Source organism: Gracilinanus agilis, chromosome 6 (genome assembly GCF_016433145.1).
Source record: "Gracilinanus agilis isolate LMUSP501 chromosome 6, AgileGrace, whole genome shotgun sequence".
NCBI lineage: Eukaryota > Metazoa > Chordata > Mammalia > Didelphimorphia > Didelphidae > Gracilinanus > Gracilinanus agilis.
Genome location: NC_058135.1, coordinates 32,409,976 through 32,428,768, shown reverse-complemented (window position 1 = coordinate 32,428,768; position 18,793 = coordinate 32,409,976). Strand labels below are relative to the sequence as shown.

At 37.0% G+C, this 18,793-nt stretch overlaps 1 protein-coding gene across 1 annotated transcript in view; it reads left to right on the top strand.

Moving 5' to 3' along the window:
- SLC4A4 (solute carrier family 4 member 4) overlaps window positions 1-18,793 on the top strand; it is a 378,919-nt gene that overhangs the window by 147,415 nt on the left and 212,711 nt on the right. Inside the window, exon 5 of the mRNA XM_044681601.1 lies at window positions 13,129-13,289. Coding sequence (XP_044537536.1) covers window positions 13,129-13,289 — 161 coding nt within the window. The remainder of the gene's footprint in view (window positions 1-13,128; window positions 13,290-18,793) is intronic.

Sequence of the window (18,793 nt, the reverse complement as noted above, 5' to 3'; positions counted from 1 at the left end):
GTCCTTGTAATTAACTCATCCATTTTATGGAGGTTCAGCAGTTCAGTGACCCAGTGCAAGTCACTGAGTGGACCAGTGACAGAGCTCAAAATTAAATTTTTAGGTCATGTAATGAGTCAAAAGAGAAAGAACCTAGTCTTTGAGTCATATATAAGAACTTGATTGTGAAAATGCCATTGAAAAAGACCTGAATTTTCATTTTATTTCCTCTAATAAATTCCTCTTGAGAAAATAAAATTCGTGTTATTCTTAAACTTTGTTATTTTCCTTATATGATATTCTGATTCTGTGAAATCTTCCTTTCTCAGTATGAAGGTTATTTCCCCTTCCATCTCTGAATCAATTATCTTCTAATTCATAGCTTTGTAGAATTTAGGGAGAATATGGTATGAATTTGATTTTAAAACATCTCTAACTCAGATTTTGTAATTTTCTGAACTTGGAGTTAGAATGGATTTTAGAGAGACTCCATCTTCACCTCTCATTTTACAGGTAAGATGAGTGAAGTGCTAGCCTAAGTCTTAATTTGGGCCATTTTTTGAAGCAAGACAATTTCTTGGAACAACTTTGACATCAATTTCATGAGCCATCAATGTCTCAGTAAATGTTTAACAACTGGCTCTGAAAAGAAAATGTAGTGACTTGTAAATTTAATCTGCATTATTAACATTTTTCTCTATTACTTTCTTAAGCCTAGACGATCAAACAAAATGACTAAATGAACAATTAAAAAAATTAATGAAGCCTTACTTTGTTATTTTTTGGATAAAAATGCCTATACTCAAACTTTAATAACCTGTTTTCCAAAGATCCAGAATTCTCCTCTATTGAGAACTGGAAATGGCTTTAGAGACTATTGAGTCCAACACCCTGCTTTTACAGTTGAGGAAATTGAGGCACAAAGTACAAATGACCTGCTCAGAGCCACACAGCTACCAAATATTTATTTCCTTATAGTGTTAATCTCCTGGCCTGCCACCTTCTCTAATTAAGTTGATTTCAACCCAATCAAAATGGAAGGTTCTTAGTAATTGTAACTAAGTAATAGGACCTTAAAAGATGCTATGCTTTTGATTCAAATCTGATTAGTTCTTGCCAAGAAAAGTTCACATTAGGCTACAACATTGCTGCTTTGGGGATGTGCCAGTAATAAGGAGACTGGTCAGAACCAATAAGAAAGAGTCAGTGAGAAAAGAGATCTCTTTCTAAGACATGAATATTCTTGTTTAACTGCAGGAAAGCACAACATTGCTATAAAATCATGAACCAGAAAGCTAGGGACAGTTTCCAAAGTTCCATCTACCCCTATGTCTCTACATTTTTTATAAAAGAAGAAGGTTGGTACAGTAGATGTCCAGTAGCATTTTCCAAGTTCAAATCTAATGGTGTACTCATGGATAAGTGGATAAGATGTATATAATATGAGAGTACTGGGATTTCACTGGGTTCATAGATATCTATATCTAACGTTTTAATATTTCATTGTCTTATTATTAGAATTTTCTGGTATTCAATGAAGTAACACTAATTATAATTAATTAATTTAGTACCACTGTAGCAGTATCTCTGCCTCAGAAAGTTTTTCAAGGTGGTCCAGAAAATGAGTTCATAAAGGAAATAGGAAGAAGGATAGGGAATGGTCTTATTTTAGTGATGGCCTCAAGTCATTACAAGGGCTGTTTTTCTAAACGTTCTTTTAAAGCTAGTAATGCCAATATCTTTAATTTAATTATTTTCCCACTTCCCTTTAAAGGCTTAATTTTTCCCAATTAGTAAGCATTTATTTTCTCTCTCTCTCTGACCTTTCCCTTTCCCTTTTAGCAAATATGCTTAGTTAAACAAAACAAATTCCCTTATTGCCTGTATCTGAAAATGCATATCTCATTTGACATCTTGATCTTACCACCTTTCTAAACTTTTAATGGTTTCTGAAATTGGAGTCATAAAGTTGTAGATTGTGGCTCAAATTGGATGCTTATCATGCCCCTGTCGTGGATTGGACTGGTCTGCAGAGCTTGAAACAAATGGCATCTGTGACTCTCATCGCTCCATTGAAGTTATATCATAGAAACTTAGATTTTGTCTATTCCAACTTGTGCGAGAATTCTCCCTTATGGGTAGCTCTAAACAGTAGGAGGTTTGCCTAAAATCAGGACTCTCTTGGCCTTTTTTGTAGTTTCCACCCATTTCTCTTGAATACCTTCTCTGGGAACAAAAAAGCATCCATTAATAGCAACAGTAATGAACAACTTTGTGATTAGGTCCAAATTGCCAATGTTATAATAAACAAGTTATTGTTCTCTTGTCAAGGTTTGCTTTTTTAAGCCAGATGATAATTTTTTAGGTTTGTTATTATCATCAGTGTAAATTTTCACATACCTTGTTTAGAAAAGAAAACTATAGTCATAACATTTGTTTAGTCAGAACAGACTAACTTGCTGCAAATGAGGGAAGGGAACCAAATTTATTTCTTTCTCTCTCTCCCTCTCCCTCCTTCTCTCTCCCTCTGCTCTCCCTCCCTCCTTCTCTCTCTCTCTCTCTGTCTCCCTCTTCCTTTTCCTCTCTCTTCCTCTCCTTCCCTTTCTCCCTCTGTTTTTCTCTTTCTCACCTTTCCTCTCTCTCTCTCTCCCTACCCTCCCCCACAGCCTTCTCATAAACATACACTAAATATTTTTCTATACCAGATGATAGTATGACATCTATAGTTGTTTTTGGCAAATAACTTTAAAACAAATGAATATCTCTGTAAGGGAGGAAGGCAGAAGGATATATTTAATTATGCACACAATACATTGTACTTAGGTATAGTGTTTCTCAATATTTCTCACTATAACTAAACTTGAAAATTCAAAAATTCTTGAAATTAGCATTTGACCTATATACACACCAGTCTTTGGCTTCCAGATTGGGTATGACGAAGCACTAACTAGTTGACACCCAATTCATGATAAAATTGTTATTGTGTGGTTGGAATTTGTTCCTGTACAAAGATTAAGTATATGTAACATTTTGAAATGTAAATTTCCATTATAAATTCCAATTTGAATTGTGATTCATTATGAATCACAACGTAAAATTAGAGGCCTTGACTTTTCTTAATTATATTTTATCATAGGCCTCCTAATTTGTAAAACTCAGAAGTGTCCAATGGTTCTCTTGTTCTTGAATAAATTAGTGAAAATCTGGTCAGCAAGCCCCTGATGTGCTTTAAAATAGGAGGCATTTTATCAGTATACTTTTGAGACCTTGAGATAAATAAACATTTTCCTTTTGATTTTACCTCCAGAAGGCAGGACCAAACTGAAATCAGATACCATTAAGAAAAAACAAAAACAAATCATTTAGCATTAGCATATAATTCCTCTGTTACCTGATAAACACTGTGATTTGAAGAAACATAGACCTTTTATCGAAAATGTGGTCATTACCATACAAAAGGAATAATAGCTTTTTAATATACTCTGCAATGAAAGATTCTAGCTATTCTTTAATAACAGAAGAGAGCAGAACCATTTATTTTATAGTTATATACTTATTTTCCAGTTGTTTGTTTCAATTATTTATTGATTGATGTAATTAGGTCTCCTATCCAGGCTTGGATATGCACTTGAAATGCAGTAGCTACTCATGGGCCTGATCCGGTTACCGATTGCCTTGGGAGCTTTAACTTGCTTTGTTTTTCTGATCTGGGCTAGTTGGTTTCTCTTTAGGCAGCCTGGCCCCACTCCCTACCTAGGGGCTCCCTTTATTGATGGCAGACTTATCAAGGGTACTTTTGACTAGGTTTTGTTGTTCTTTATAGAGTTATTTCAGTGGTGCCTGACTCTTTCTGACCCCATTTGGGGCTTTCTTGGCAGAGATACTGAAGTGGTTTGCCATTTCTTTCTCTAGCTTATTTCATAGATGAGTAAACTGAGGTAAACAGGATTAAGTACTTGCCCTTGGTCATACAGCCAGGAAATATATAATTCTTTGTGACTCCATTTGGGGTTTTTTTGAGCAGAGATACTGGAGTGGTTTGCCATTTCCTTCTCCAGCTCCTTTCACAATAAATCGAGGCAAACAGGGTTAAGTGATTTGCCCACCATCACACAGCCAGTGAGGGTCTGAGGCCAGATTTGAACTCATAAAGATGTTTTCTTGCTTCCAGGCTGGGTGCTCTATCCATTACACCACCTAGATGCCCCTTGAGTAGGCTTTGGCCCCATTCAAAACTCGGACGCAAAGCTCTAATCTCCCAAGTTCAGTCTTTTCCAGGAGAAAGGATCCCGTCTGTGAACCACCTTACTTGGCCCAATGAAAGTTTCTAAGAACTGCTTTCTTACTGATTGACTGCGTTCAAATACATTAGAAATTTTTTACCTCTTTGAATATTTTTCAGGCCATTGTCACCTATACTATTAGATATGTCAAAGACTTTAGTATTTCCCAGTGTGTGGGATTGCCTTCCTTCTGTACCCCCAGACAGTCTAGCTACTATGCCTAAGTCTCCCTCCTGATTCTTTTAAGATCACGGACGTGATATTATTTTCATGATTGTTAACAAGTTACTGAACCCAATGTGTTAGGTACTGTATTAATTATATGTGACAGTCCTTGTCATGTAGAGTTAGAATTTACATCCCAAGGACCTGTCTGGTACTGAGGCTGCAAAAGGCCATTTTCTGCTTGTAGCAAAATGCTGAGCTGGAGGGTTGTATAATGTAGGACAATGGCGAAGACCAGCCTGGTCTTACAGTTTGTGGTTTCTCAATTAGCCTTCCATTTCTCTGAAAGTTGTGTTTATGGATACTGCTGTTGTTGAGCTCAGAGCCTGTCTCTGGCCCTAGACAAGTTTTTATCCACAATGTCCCACAGATGAGAAGTGCCAGGACAGTGGCTGATCTGGACTGATGGAGGGAGCTTCCTCATTGGGAGTTCCCAGCACTGATAAAATGGTGGGTCCAGACTAAGGGTCACATGCCACTTAAAATAAAAACCACTTTTCACAGAAGGTACAAAGTAACACTCATCTTATAGTTTACAAACCAAATATGCCTAGTGGAAGTTGTTATAAGGGGGAAATTCATCTAAAACTCTATCTCCATTCATTAAAATGGGTACCATTCTAGGGTATTTCTGGACTCTCCTAAAGTCAAACCCCTTTTCACAAAAATGTGTTCAAAGAGCAGACACCTAAATAACTGCTGAGTTAATATAGCATTTACCACTGAGAGAAAAAGAGGGAGAGAGTAGGTGGTGGAGTAAACCAGTTTTCTGTCATCCCTGGATAAGAGAGAACAGGAAGGTCACGGGGAAGCCAAGGACCAGGAGGAGAGAGACTATCTCCAGTCTTGGCACAACTGCCAGCTTCTTCATCTGATCTTCCAACAGTTTGAACTTGACTTTGCTCTGGAATCTCTCCATCCAGCCCTTTGAAATCTAGTTCTTTCACATTGCCATCTTCCCTTCTCTACAGCCTCTTGCATACTTGTGTGTGTGTGCGTAGGTATGTATGTTATGCCTATTATGGAGAAAAATTTGTCCTTGATTGTGAAAGTGGCCAACAGGATGAAAAATGGATAATATTACTATTGCTCATCAATTATTCAATCAAAAACATTAATTAAATGCCTACTAATTGCCAGGTACTATGCAAGTTCAGGGATACAAAGGAAAAAAAAAGAAAAATAATTCCAAACTTCAAAGACTTTAAATTCTAATCTGCACATAATAAATATATGAAAAATATGGAAGGCAGCCAGGTGCCACAGTGGCTAGAGCCCTGGGCAGGAAATCAGGAAGACCCGAGTTCAAATCTAGCCTCAGACACACACTAGATGTGGATTAAATTAAAATTAAACCAAATTAAACCCGGAGAGGACTTATTCTGTTTGGCTCAGGTCTGCGTCTTTAAAATGGAGATAGTAATAGCACCTGTCTTCAAGAGCTGTTGTGAGGATCAAATGAGATAATTGCCAAACTTGGCACATAGTAGGTGCTATATCAATGCTGGTTATCCTTTTTATTGTAATTATTATTATATAAAATATTATATTATCATATAAAATATAAACAGAAATAAATAGAAATAGGCACTGGAGCTATGATTTCACTGATATAAGGAACTCTAGGATTGAGGAAACTCCCCCAAACAATGCAGGGTGGTACCTTCTTTCCAATTTATTTAGAGAAATGCCCCAAACACTGAGAAATGAAGGGTTTTGCCCAAGGTTTCAAAGTAAGGATATGTATTTGTGTGTGTGTGTGTGTGTGTGTGTGTGTGTGTGTGTGTGTGTGTGTGTGTGTGTGTAAGCCTTGAACCCAGGTCTTTTTAGCTCAAAGGCCATATCTCTATCCATGACACCATACTGCCTTCTTATATGTAAAGTCTATCCAGAATAAAAATAGTGAATAATCCATCAATTGCCTGTTTATTTAGCAGAAGAAGGGAGAAACTATTTTTAAAAATTGAAATAACACTATGAAGAGGGAAAATAGATCCGACAAAATAGAATCCTATTTCTTTCCCCTAAGACCCAGATATGGCAGGTAGCAGAATAGTCCATAGTCAGTGAAACCGAGAGATGTTTCAGTTATTCTGCTCTTTTCTCCCCCAAATAGGCCCATTACCCTCTATCCCCTGGTCACCAAGTGCTTTGAATCACATTAAGTTCTTTCCCTAAAATATAACATTCAGAATATTTCTCTCAACTATGCCACTGAATCATTGTACTTAAAAAAAATCTTTTGGTGTGATCTCTGAAATAATATATTGTAACATCAAAGCAAGGATGACCCACTTAATATTTATGGATTTTAAAATCATTTTAGACTTCAAGAGAAAATTTGAAGAAAAGTCCATAGAATTTAAAACTGACCAGAGTAATCAGGTATTGCAGATAAGAAAATTAAACCAAATTACTTTTTTAATTTAGGTTGTTTTCTAGTCATATCTCAGTCACATCTAACTCTTCATGGCCCTATGTGTGGTAAAAATACTGGAGTGGCTTGCCATTTCCTGTTCCAATTTATTTGACAGATGAGGAAACTGAGGCAAACAGGGTTAAGTGAGTTGCCCAGGGTCACACAGATAGGATGTTTCTGAGGCAGTATTTGAACTCATCTTCCTGACACGGGGTCTGGCTCTCAATCCACTGCATTCTGAATTATTTTATATACAAAGAACCTCATATGTAATTCAGAAATGCACAATTCAAATGTAGACTCCTTCCTCTGTTGAGGATTTTATTTATTTATTTTATTTCCCTCCATTTTTATTTCTAGTTAAGAAAAATGATGAAATTTACAGTCATTATACTTCAATGATTATTCTTTTAAAAAAATAAATTCCTGGCATCTGTCTTCCAACACCCCTCTTAGTTTTTGAAGAGAAGGGCCAGGTCTGAGGTCTTAGGGATTATAGTGCAGTGAGGCTGACTGGAATTGGCAGAGAATGTGAAAGAATCACTAACCTGACGAAAAGATACTTTTTTTATCCTCTGGGTCAGGCAGGTGTTCTTATCCTGGGGTCCAATAACTTGCAACTTTCAATATGTGAATTAGGAAGACAAGCAATAGATAGTCCCTATTCTCTAGGAGCCCACAATCTCTTGGGAAATAGACTTAGGCTGCCATGCTGTCTTTGACATTTACTAGATGAAGTTAACCTCTTGGCATATGAGGTTCTTTGTATATAAAATAAGGATTGAAATTATTAACTTACTCCTCACAGCATTATGCAAGTGGGAGTAATTATTTCTATTTTTATTCCCTTAAGAAAGGACAATACCCATCAACTTAGGGCTTCATTCCTATGTATTTCCAGTACCTAGTGTGGCACTTATCTTCTTTGAACTGACTTTATTTTGTTGGCAAGTTTCTAGCAGTTTGTACTTCATTTCCATGGCTTCAGTAGTATTATTACTAATAGTAGTAGTAGAGTAGTAGTAGTAGTAGTAGTAGTAGTAGTAGTAGTAGTAGTAGTAGTAGTAATAGGTGCAAGGATAGTAGTAATAATAGTAGTAGTAATGATAGTAGTAGTAATAGTAGTAGTAGTGCTAAGAGCAAGAGTAGAAATAATAGTAGTAATAACACTAATAGCAGGAGTAGTAATCATAGAAGTAGTAATAATAGTAGTAGTAGTGGTAATAAAAAAGTAGTAGTAGTACTAATAGGAGTAGTAATCATAGAAATAGTAATAATAGTAGTAGTAGTAATAAAAATATATTAGTAGTAATAAAAAAGTAGTAGTACTACTAATAGCAGTAGTAATAAAAAGTAGTAGCAGTACTAATAGTGGTGGTAATAATAGAGGTAGTAGTAGTAGTACTGAAAAAGTATTAGTACTAATAGCAGTAGTAATAAAAAAGTATTAGTAGTAATGAAAAAGTAGCAGTACTAATAACAGTAGTAATAATAGAAATATTAGCAGAATAAAAAAGTAGTAGTAGTAGTAATAAAAAAGTAGTAGCAGTACTAATAGTGGTAGTAATAATAGAAATAGTAGTAGTAGTAATAAAAAGTAGTAGTAGTAGTACCAGTAGTAGTAATAATAGCAGTATTAGTAGTAATAAAAAGTAGTAGCAGTAATAATAGCAGTATTAGTAGTATTGAAAAAGTAGTAGTAGTACTAATAGCAGTAGTAATAATAGAAGTATTAGCAGTGATGAAAAAGTATTAGTAGTAATAAAAATGTAGTAGTACTAATAGCAGTAGTAGTAGTCATAGGAGTAGTTGTGAGAATAATAGTTACATTCATATAGCACTTTAAGGTTTGCAAAATTCTTTATCTGTATGATCTCATTTGATTCTTGTGAGGCAGGTAGGCAGTTATTATCCCAGCTTATAGCTGAAGAAGCTGAGGGTCGGGGAAAATAAGGGACCTGAACAGAGGCATTGAGCTAATAAGTGTCTGAGGCAAAACTTGAAAGCCGGTCATCTTACTTTGGCGTCATGCCTCTCAGAGGAGGGGATGTATATGGTGATGCCTTCCATGGGGCAGGTCCACCTCGTCCTGGCTGACTTCCTGGGATCAGTGGCAGTGGGAACATTCCCTGGTTATTGGGACGTTTCTGATTAGTGTGAATTTCAGTTTGAAGTCGATTCTCGTCTAATTATTCACCGGGAATGGGAGTAGTGTCTTAGGCTGAGCTGCCTCTGCTCTCTGACCTTTGTCCTTATGGTCAGTGAGTTAGGTGAGTGTTTAGTTTTTTTCTAGGAAAACATTTTTCAATCATTAAACTGCTGGGTAAAGAATGCAGAAAAACAGGATTTTTTCCTCTCAATCTCTTCTTGTCCTTTATAGAAGGCCTGGAGTGAGAGAAGCCAGAATTTTGATTTGGGCCATGATGAATGGGGATGTGGTGGTGTTTTCCCCTTTCTTGACAGCACGTCAAACCTCAGGAGACCCCACATAGACCCCAGCTTGTGTGCTCACTTCTATTTTCATTCTTGCCATATTGCCGTACATTGTTGAATGGCTATAAAATATTCCTAGTCTGAGAATCTCAAGATCTATTTATTATCTCTGATAAGGATGGCTTAGTTGATAATACTTCCAGCTCTGTCTCTGGGAGCATGGAGTTTATTATATATGTATATTTCAAGACTCATTTCACACAAAAGAACCCCCCCCCCCCGAAACTTCACAGATGTGCAGAAGTTACAAATTATGTCATATCAAAACACAAAAAATCTCATTTGACTTCAGAATAGAACAAGGCCAAGGCTGAATTTTGGCTGGCCCATTATCAAAAGCTAAGTCTTGGGAATACTTTCTCAGGGATGAATAGCCCCTACTGGAGAAGGTTTTGTCTAAATTTTGTCTATTATTGAACTTGATGTGCCTAGAAACAGTTCAGTCAGCCTTTCACTTAATTTCTGTCTTTAGTCTTGGAGAGAAATTGTTAACCTCTTAACTGTTGGTTTGCTAGGAACTTAAAGCTTTTCAATAAGGAAAGGTGTGGAGGTGTGGATCAGAAAAGAAGTCAAAAGAGTAGTCTCAGATTTTTATCTATTTGAGACTGTTTCTCTTATTGGCTTCCCACATGAGAAGGCATATGTCTCACAAAAAGGAAATCAAACTTCTCCTGGGTAGTTTTCAAGAGACTTATTTATACTGTTCATGCTTAGATTGTTGTTTGGAAATCTGTTTTTCATACCATAGATCTATGGCTCTATGGGTTGATGTGGATTTTTGTAAACATGGAGCCACAGAGAGAAAAGCCTCAGCTGAACTTTTGGAAATGCCACACACTTTATGGTCCAATTATACTGGTCTACTGACCGCTCCCCACTGGACATGCCATTACCCCATTTCTGGATGTACTCTATTGCTGGTGTACCTTCCCCCACTCAGCTCTATCTACCTCCTTCAGGTAACAGCTTCTGTATGGTGAGATCTTTCCAGGGTCCCCCAGTTGCTTGGGTCTTCTCGATCTGCTAAGTATGTTTCTGATATGTATTCAATTAGTCATCTGTTGACTTGAATGTGAGCTCCATGAGAGCAAGGACTTTTTTTTTTTTCAAATCCTTGGTGCTTAGCTCAATGCCGGGCACATAGTAGATGCTTGTTGGTTAATTGATTGAAAATGAAGAGGAAAAATTTCAGCTGGAGAACAACAGTGGAATGCTTGAGTTGGAGTCAGGAAGAATTTGAGTTCAAATCCTCTCTTGGACATTCATTAGACATGTAATTGGGTAGGTCATTAATCTCTCTCGTGCTCTTTTTCTTCATCTATAAATTGGAATAATACAACATTTAGATCACAAGGATATTATGAGGATAAAGTAAAAAAAGTATATAATATTAATTCGTACCTTATAAAGAATCAATATATATTCTCATTTTATGTATATATATTTATATCCATATATAAAGTTCCATATAAATGTTAACTATATAGTTCATATTCTAGCTTAAATATATTATTCACTATTTTGCATTCTCATTTTATATTTACATATTTGTGTGCATATATGTATATATATGTAAAATACTATTTAAATGTTAACTACTATTAGTATTAAATGATTTATTTGAATTCTTGAATATGTCAAGGATTCTTATTTTTGTCTGTATGGGTTTTTCCATTCTAATCTGTATTGGGCAAGGAACTAAACAACAAAACAAATGAAAATTTGGATCCCTCGATCCAAATGAAAGCTGAAGAATCCAGATGAATATAAAAACTAAAACAAAAAACAACTTTACAATATGATACTCCTAATTGTGGGCATTCCCCAAAGCTCTCCCCTAAGCCCCCTATTGGTATTCTCTCATTACTTTCTCTCTTAATTACTTCATCAGCTCCCATAGGCTTAATTAATCATCTCTGTGCAGATGCCTAACAGATCCATAAAATCCAGCCTCTCAAGTCTCTTCTCTGAGCTGCAATCATGCATCACAAATTGCCTATTGAACATTCCATATTGGACGTCCTGGAACAAACTCAAATGCCCCGCATAGAACTCATTATCTTTCCCTCCCATGTCCACCCCTCTTCCAAATTTCCCTAGTTCTTTTGAAGGAGTTACCATTCTTCCAGTCTTCCACATTGGTAGCCTTAGTTCTCTTCTTGATCAGTTGCCGAATTATCTCCACATCATCTCTCAAGTCCCACCTCTTCTTTCTACTTCCTCTTGCCTAAATGATTACAACAGCTTCTTAAATGATCTTTCTGTCTCAAATCTTCAGCCACTTCAGTTCATCCTATACACTATTGCCAAAGTAATTTTCTATACAATCTAGATCTGACCGTGTCATTTCCCCACTTTACCAATGCCAGTGGCCTCCATTACATCTAGAATCAAGTGTAAACCATTTTGTTTAGATTTCAAAATTCTTTAGAAATTGACCTCAACTTATCTTTTTGGCCTTGTCAAACACTGTTTCTCTTCTTTTGCTCTGCATTATAGGTACAATGGCCTTCTCTCTGTTCTTCACACTCTGTCTCCCATCTTTGTGCCTTTGTATTGACTATCCACTGCCCTATAAACTTTCTTCTCACCTCTGGTATCCAGAATCCTCTAGCCCTTCAAGGTACAGTTTACCACCTTTTACATGTAGCCTTTCCAGAATCCTCCTAGATTTTAGTATTTTCTTTCTCTAACCACCTCATTAACTGCTTTGTATTTATTCTCTATATACAGATTCCATACGTGCTCATGTAGGTAGGGATTATTTCATTCGCTCTATTTGTATCCCCAATTCCTAGTATAGTGATTGACACATAATAGGCACTTAATATATACTTGCTGATTCATTGATATGTTCCTTACAATATTTTATTATATAGGTCCAAATTTGGGTAGTGAACATCCAACTGAACACCATCATCCTCTCATTTATCATGTTTATATGCCTTAGTAGACACTCTATATAAACTGCCATGGCAGAACATTTTTCTTCTAGGCCCTAAACCTTAATGATGTACCTCTCTCAACTTAGCTGGACTGGCCCATATTGGACAGAAACACATTTTGTTGGTAGACTTAGATTTGGATGTGCTTCTGGCTTGGTTAGTAGAATCAATCAGTTTGTATTCGACTCGTGTAGCTGGGCCACCCCAGAGCACTGGAGAATGACTTTAGGAGAAAGTAGCCATCTAAAAGAGTCATTAACTTGCTTATGAAGAATGAGTAAACAAATTTCATGATGATCTATGGTGTATCCCATTTTTCATCTCATGTAAAATTTCTTTCTGAAGTTAAAGTTGAATTCTCATATCAATAAAAGTTTTCAAGCATGTTGCAGAAGGCTAATGTGAAGGTAAGGTACTAGAAAGAAGAATTTCAATATTTCTACATTTAACATCTGAATGTTACAATAATAATGGTTCATAAAGCCATAAGCCTTAAATAATTTCATAGTGGGATAACACCTTATAGAAAGCAAGAAAGTTTTTTTCCTCCTCACTTTTTGCTTTTTATTTCTCTGGCTTAAAAAGGGTTAGTTTAAAGAACATGGGTTTTATTCTTTGATTCATCCTCTTTCCTGTTAAATTTCTTGGATACTATACATTGGTGACAAGATAAACACTTAAAACTCCCAGGCAATGGATATTTTGCCCATGCTCAGGTTTGGAAGGCAGCCTCCCCAGGGCAGCTACAACTTTAATTGGTTCTTATTCATCTGCTTTCTCCTAGATGGATCAAGTTTGAAGAGAAAGTGGAACAGGGTGGAGAGAGATGGAGCAAACCTCATGTGGCCACACTGTCCTTGCACAGTTTATTTGAACTGAGGACATGCATGGAGAAGGGATCAATAATGCTGGATCGGGAAGCTTCTTCTCTCCCTCAGTTGGTAGGTCAGTATCATCCTTTGGTGATCTTCTTCTTCCTCCACCCCCCACCTCTGCCCCTTTAAGTAAAATGACTTCTGGCAAAAATATAGCAGAACTTGTTTTGTCCCTTGGTTAGAACAACTGTGAGTTAGAAGAGTGAAGTTCTAGACTCGAGTCTGATAGTGGTGGTACATTTGGGGCAGTCACATATATCCTTTGGTTTCATGTTGTTTATCCTTCATTTTTGAGAGGACAAATGACATCAGATGCCTTGCCCATGAGAAATGCAACAGAGACATATTGATAGTACGACATGAGGTCTGTCTATGGTGTGTTCAGGGAGGACTTGAACCTCTAGTGTGAGGGCTCACTAAGCCCTTTTCAGGGCTGCTCACAACTTTTACCTGTGGCTACAAAAAACTGTAGCATGCACAGTGGTCACACACCAGTAAAACTGTCTTAGCAAATGGGCTAAATAAACCAGGTTGACAGGTTAGGGAGATGTCTACCTCAAGCTTGTGAAGACCTCCTTTGGTAAAATGGGTGGAAGAGAAGGTGACTAAAGCACGTGCTGTAGAGTGTTTCGAGCTTGGTCAGACATTGGAAAAAGCCATTGTTATCCACTGCATCTCAGGCATCACCAGTCATCCTGACTTTTGTCTTGCCACTGGACTTTGATAACTCTGGAAGAAAGTGTGAGGCTGATGACTTTGTGAAATTCTGCTTCACTTAAATCCAATTCATATTCAAGTCAAGACATGACCTCATGATTCATTGGTTCTCTTCAAAATGAAGACTGCATAATGAATGAATGGATATGAGATATGATAGAGAAGGGTCCTTATGAACCAGGGGCATAAGGGAAGGCTTCATAAGGAAGGCAACATTTGAAATGGGCTTTAATGGATGAGGGATAGAGGGACATCCAGTGGCAGATCTTCCATCAGCAGTTGGAGATGTAGGACTGGATTAAGTCAGACTGTATCTGAACCGAACTCTCTTTTATAACCTCCATGACTTCTAGTTCTGGATAACTCATTACCTCCCAAGGCTGCCTGACTATATTTCTTTACATTGAGTCTAAATCTGGCTCCCTTGCATTTATAGCTATTTCTCTTAATTTTTCACTTTCCCCTCCCCCAAGCCATACAGAACACTGACAGCTATTGTTCTTTTTTAAGACATGCTATTCTAGTGAATGAATACAATCCTCATACCCCTACCTCCTATGGATGGATCTGTAGCTATAATGATGATAATTCCATTACCTTAGGTGATATAATACAATGCATGCTACTTGGTTGAGAGAATTTTTCCTCTTTGACAAAGCTGATGAGGCTGTGAATTAAAAATTGATATGCGGAACGGTCTTGGGTTATTGTTTTAAGGACTGGTTAGAAGAGTGAGAGAGAACAAAGATTAGAGGAAGCATTTTCTAAGTGACTGACTTATCCATTGAATGGAGTAGGGAGGGGGTGAATTTTAAAAGTGCTTCATAGTTAGTAAAAATATTCAGGGTCCAGTTGGTGAATAAAAATTGCAAGCTGAATTCTGATGTCAGAATTAATGCCTGCAGGAAGCCATCCATGTGAAACTATGAAATGTTGAAGAAGGAAGTAAACTGTTAACTTAAGTACTTTAACTTGGGCACACTTTTCTTGGGAGTAAGCTCAACTGGTACTATTCAGAGAGGCAAGTCTAGGCTGAATTTGAAACCCAGATTCTTCATTATTTGCTGCTCTTGTCATAGTTCCTAGTACTCTAAAGAAATAATATCTTTGGTCCTGGGCTAACACAGAAATCTATGAACCTCTTCAATTATCACAAGAAGGATATTAGGATACAGAAAGCCAAGGATTCAGAAATGTATTTAGTTAAATTTCTTATGCTACCTTTTGTGGAGAAGATACAGAGGAGTGGGTGAGTCAGTAATAAAGCGAGATAGATTTGGAAATGGCAAAATTGTTGTTCTCTTGCATCCAATTCTTCATGACCCCATGGATCATAGCTATCCATGGGATTTTCTTGGCAAGGATACTGGAATGGTTTTCCACTTTCTTCCATAGTGGATCAAATGGATCCTCTTATTAGGTAATCAAAGGTTAGATGACTTACTCAGGGTCACACTGCTTAGGAAGTGTGTGAGACTGGATTTGAATTCTTCATGATTCTAGGCCCAGTGCTCCTAACCACTAAGGAAGAAAAAAATTAGAAGAATAAAGCTTAGAAGAAAAGATGGAAATCATCACCAAAGTAGGGCACCCTGTGAAAAACTAAAAAAGCAATCAGATTTCTTTCTTTCTTCATTTTATATATATATGTATATGTATAGTCATATATGCATACACATACATACATATATAATTTAAGGTTTTAAATTTTTTTCCAGAGTACTTGTAAGTAAAATTTTCAATAATCATTTCTGACATTTTGCAATCCATGTTCTATTCCTCCCTCCTACTCTTCCCCCTTCTTTAAGAAGGCAGGTAATATAATATAGGTTGTACATGTGTTATCATATAATACATATTTCCATGTTTATCTTTTGTGAAAGAAGAGGAAATTAAGTGAAAATGCTTTAATATGCATTTAGACTTCATCAGTTTCTTCTGTAGTAGAGTTGTTCTGGATTTTGCATCTCTGATAATAAAGTCACTCGCAGATGATCATCATAATTTATTGTGGTTACTTTGTACAAAGTTCTCTTGGTTCTGCTCACTTCACTTCACATCCCTCAAATAAGCAATCAGGTTTCTGGAGAGATGTGAGACAATAAGAAATACTAGAACAAAGTCAGATGATTGAGAAAGTAGAAGAAAATGTAAAGAATCTTATCAGAGGCACAGCTTGAATGCCAGCGCCCTCTTGGTTCAAGTTTGATATTTGAGTGAAATGTAAATAAGTACTGAACATTTAACATACAGAGTTTTACTTTGCCCTTACACAATAAAGATAAATCAGCACTTAGTATCGGTGGAAGCAGCTCCTCTAATCACCATATAGAAATACATCTAGTCATCAAGCCAGAGTAAGATTATTTGTGTGGGCTTCAGAAATCCATCAAGTCAGTCTCCATATGGCTGAGACATTTTCTGCCTTTAGATGACTAGGAAGCTGAGGCCATTCAAGTTTTTTTGCTAGATCTCCCCCATCTTGACTGGACCAGAGGAAGTGAGGTAGTGAAAGAAGCAGTCTTGTGGAAGCTGGGGTCAATATTCTTGACATTGGATGTTTTTGTGAGACTTGGGTGAGATGATCTCAAGTGCCCTCTGATTTTAATTTATGATTTTGGGTGGGGCAGGTCCTTTATTACTGTGAAGATAAATGTTTAAAATAGATGAAAGCCTTTTGTGAAGTTGTTCTTAGAATCAATGCAGTGGCATAATCATCAAAGGGAAACTATCTTAACTATAACTGGTTCTTCAACATAGCTTTCCTTAATTGGGTCACATGCTGAAACTCTTATAGCAAATAGCTGGAGAGTGAGGCTATGCTATGGCCAAGTAGAAATTGACAGGACCTTTGTGTCTCTGTTTTACTTGCCATCAGCTTTTATTTTCTCATGGAAACTATTTCTCCAATCTCCAAATATTTACTTTAAAAATAGACCCTGTCTTAAAACCTCAAGCAAGGAGCTCTCTTTCAAGAATCCTCACCTACTGATTTGTCTGTCCTCCTAGTCCCCAGGGCTAAACTAACCAGTTAGCTGACATAGGCTGGCACTGATAATGAATATGCCCAAGGATGGCTGAATTAAGGACTATGTCAGAAAGGAACAGAATATGTAGATTCCTTTTAAAAACCCTAGGAGAAAATTGGTAGGAGAATATTTTGGGGGAAATATAATAAGTTCAGTTTTGGACAAGTGAAATTTCAGGGTTCAGTCATATATTCACATGGACATATCTATGAAGCTAAGAGTTCTGGCCAGAAGTTGGGGTGGAGATGTCTATTTAGGAATCTTTCTGTAAGGTGATAACTGATGCAGTGGGATTGGTTGAGATCACTAATAGAAAATAAAGAGAAAAAAAAAGAAGTATTTGGGGATTAGAATCAAGTCCAGCAGAAGAGATAGTGAAGAAGAGAATTAAATAGGTAGAAAACTAGTAGGGAACAGAGCAGAGGAAAGTAAATCAGTAATGAGAAATAAGACATGAAAGTGATATGAAAAAGACCATTAGATTTGGAAATTAATAGGTCATTAATGACTTTTAAAAGAGGGGTTTTAATGGAGCCAGAAATTGGATTGGATGGACTTATGCATGTGAGTTGTAATGAAGCAATGAATGTAAACCAGAGCTCTGGATTTGGAGCTGGGAAGTCTCATCTTCAAAATCTGCCTTAGATGTTTACTAGCTGTGTGACTGTTCACTTATGCAACAAAGACACTTCATTGCTCTCAGCCTGAATTTCCTTATCAGTAAAATAAAATAATAATAGCGCCTTTTTGTAAGTTGTTGTAAGGACGGAGCAAGACCACACACACACACACACACACACACATCCATATCCATATTCATATATATGTAGAAAGAGAAAAAGATATCCTAAAGTATTGACTATTGTTATGAGTAAAAAAATATTAATTAAGCACTTATGAGGTACTTAGACTCTGCTAAGTGCTGGGACTGCAAATACAGACTTGAAGATAGTCCCTGCTCTCAAGGACCTTATACTCCAAAAGAAGAAAACAGCACATATAGATTAGTGATGTCTAGTGAGGAATATTTCAGTTTGGAAAGCTACAGAGATGGTGAGTAGAGTCACAGGAGAGTAGGTTGATACTCTTAGGAGCAATGATGAAAAAGTCAATTTATGATTGCTGAGTTATTATATATACATATATATATATATATGTTATAGAACTAGAGAGAGGCATCAATGGGGGGGGGCAAGGCTGATAAGGTACAACCTGTGGATATTGGTATGGTAGAGAAGTGAAGTAAGGCATGATTGGAAACAGTCCTAGATGTGGTAGGCAACTGAGGCAACCAGTAATCAGCACAGAGAGGGAAGGGGAAGGAGAATTGTAATTCTGTCTGCTTGTAAAATAGAAGAGAGACATGGGAGGAAAGCTCAAGGTGGTCAGGGTTAAGGAAAGGGTTTTGTTTTATTTTAAGAAAAGGACAGGGGGCAGCTGGGTAGCTCAGTGGATTGAGAGCCAGGCCTAGAGATGGGAGGTCCTGGGTTCAAATCTGACCTCCCAGGCACTTCCCAGCTATGTGACCCTGGGCAAGTCACTTGACCCCCATTGCCTACCCTTACCACTCTTCTTCCTTGGAGCCAATACACAGTATTGACTCCAAAACGGAAGGTAAAGGTTAAAAAAAAAAAAAAAAGAAAAGGACAAACCTAAACAAAGTTTGGAGAAACAAAGGAGGCTTGAAGATAAAAGAGTGAGTAAATTATTGATGGAGCAAAGTCTTAGAAGAGACAGAAGGGAATATCACTGACAATACAAATTTAGGGATTAGCCTTAGCAAGGAACTATGAGTCTAGTGTGGAAGTTACAGGTATGAGGGAGTACT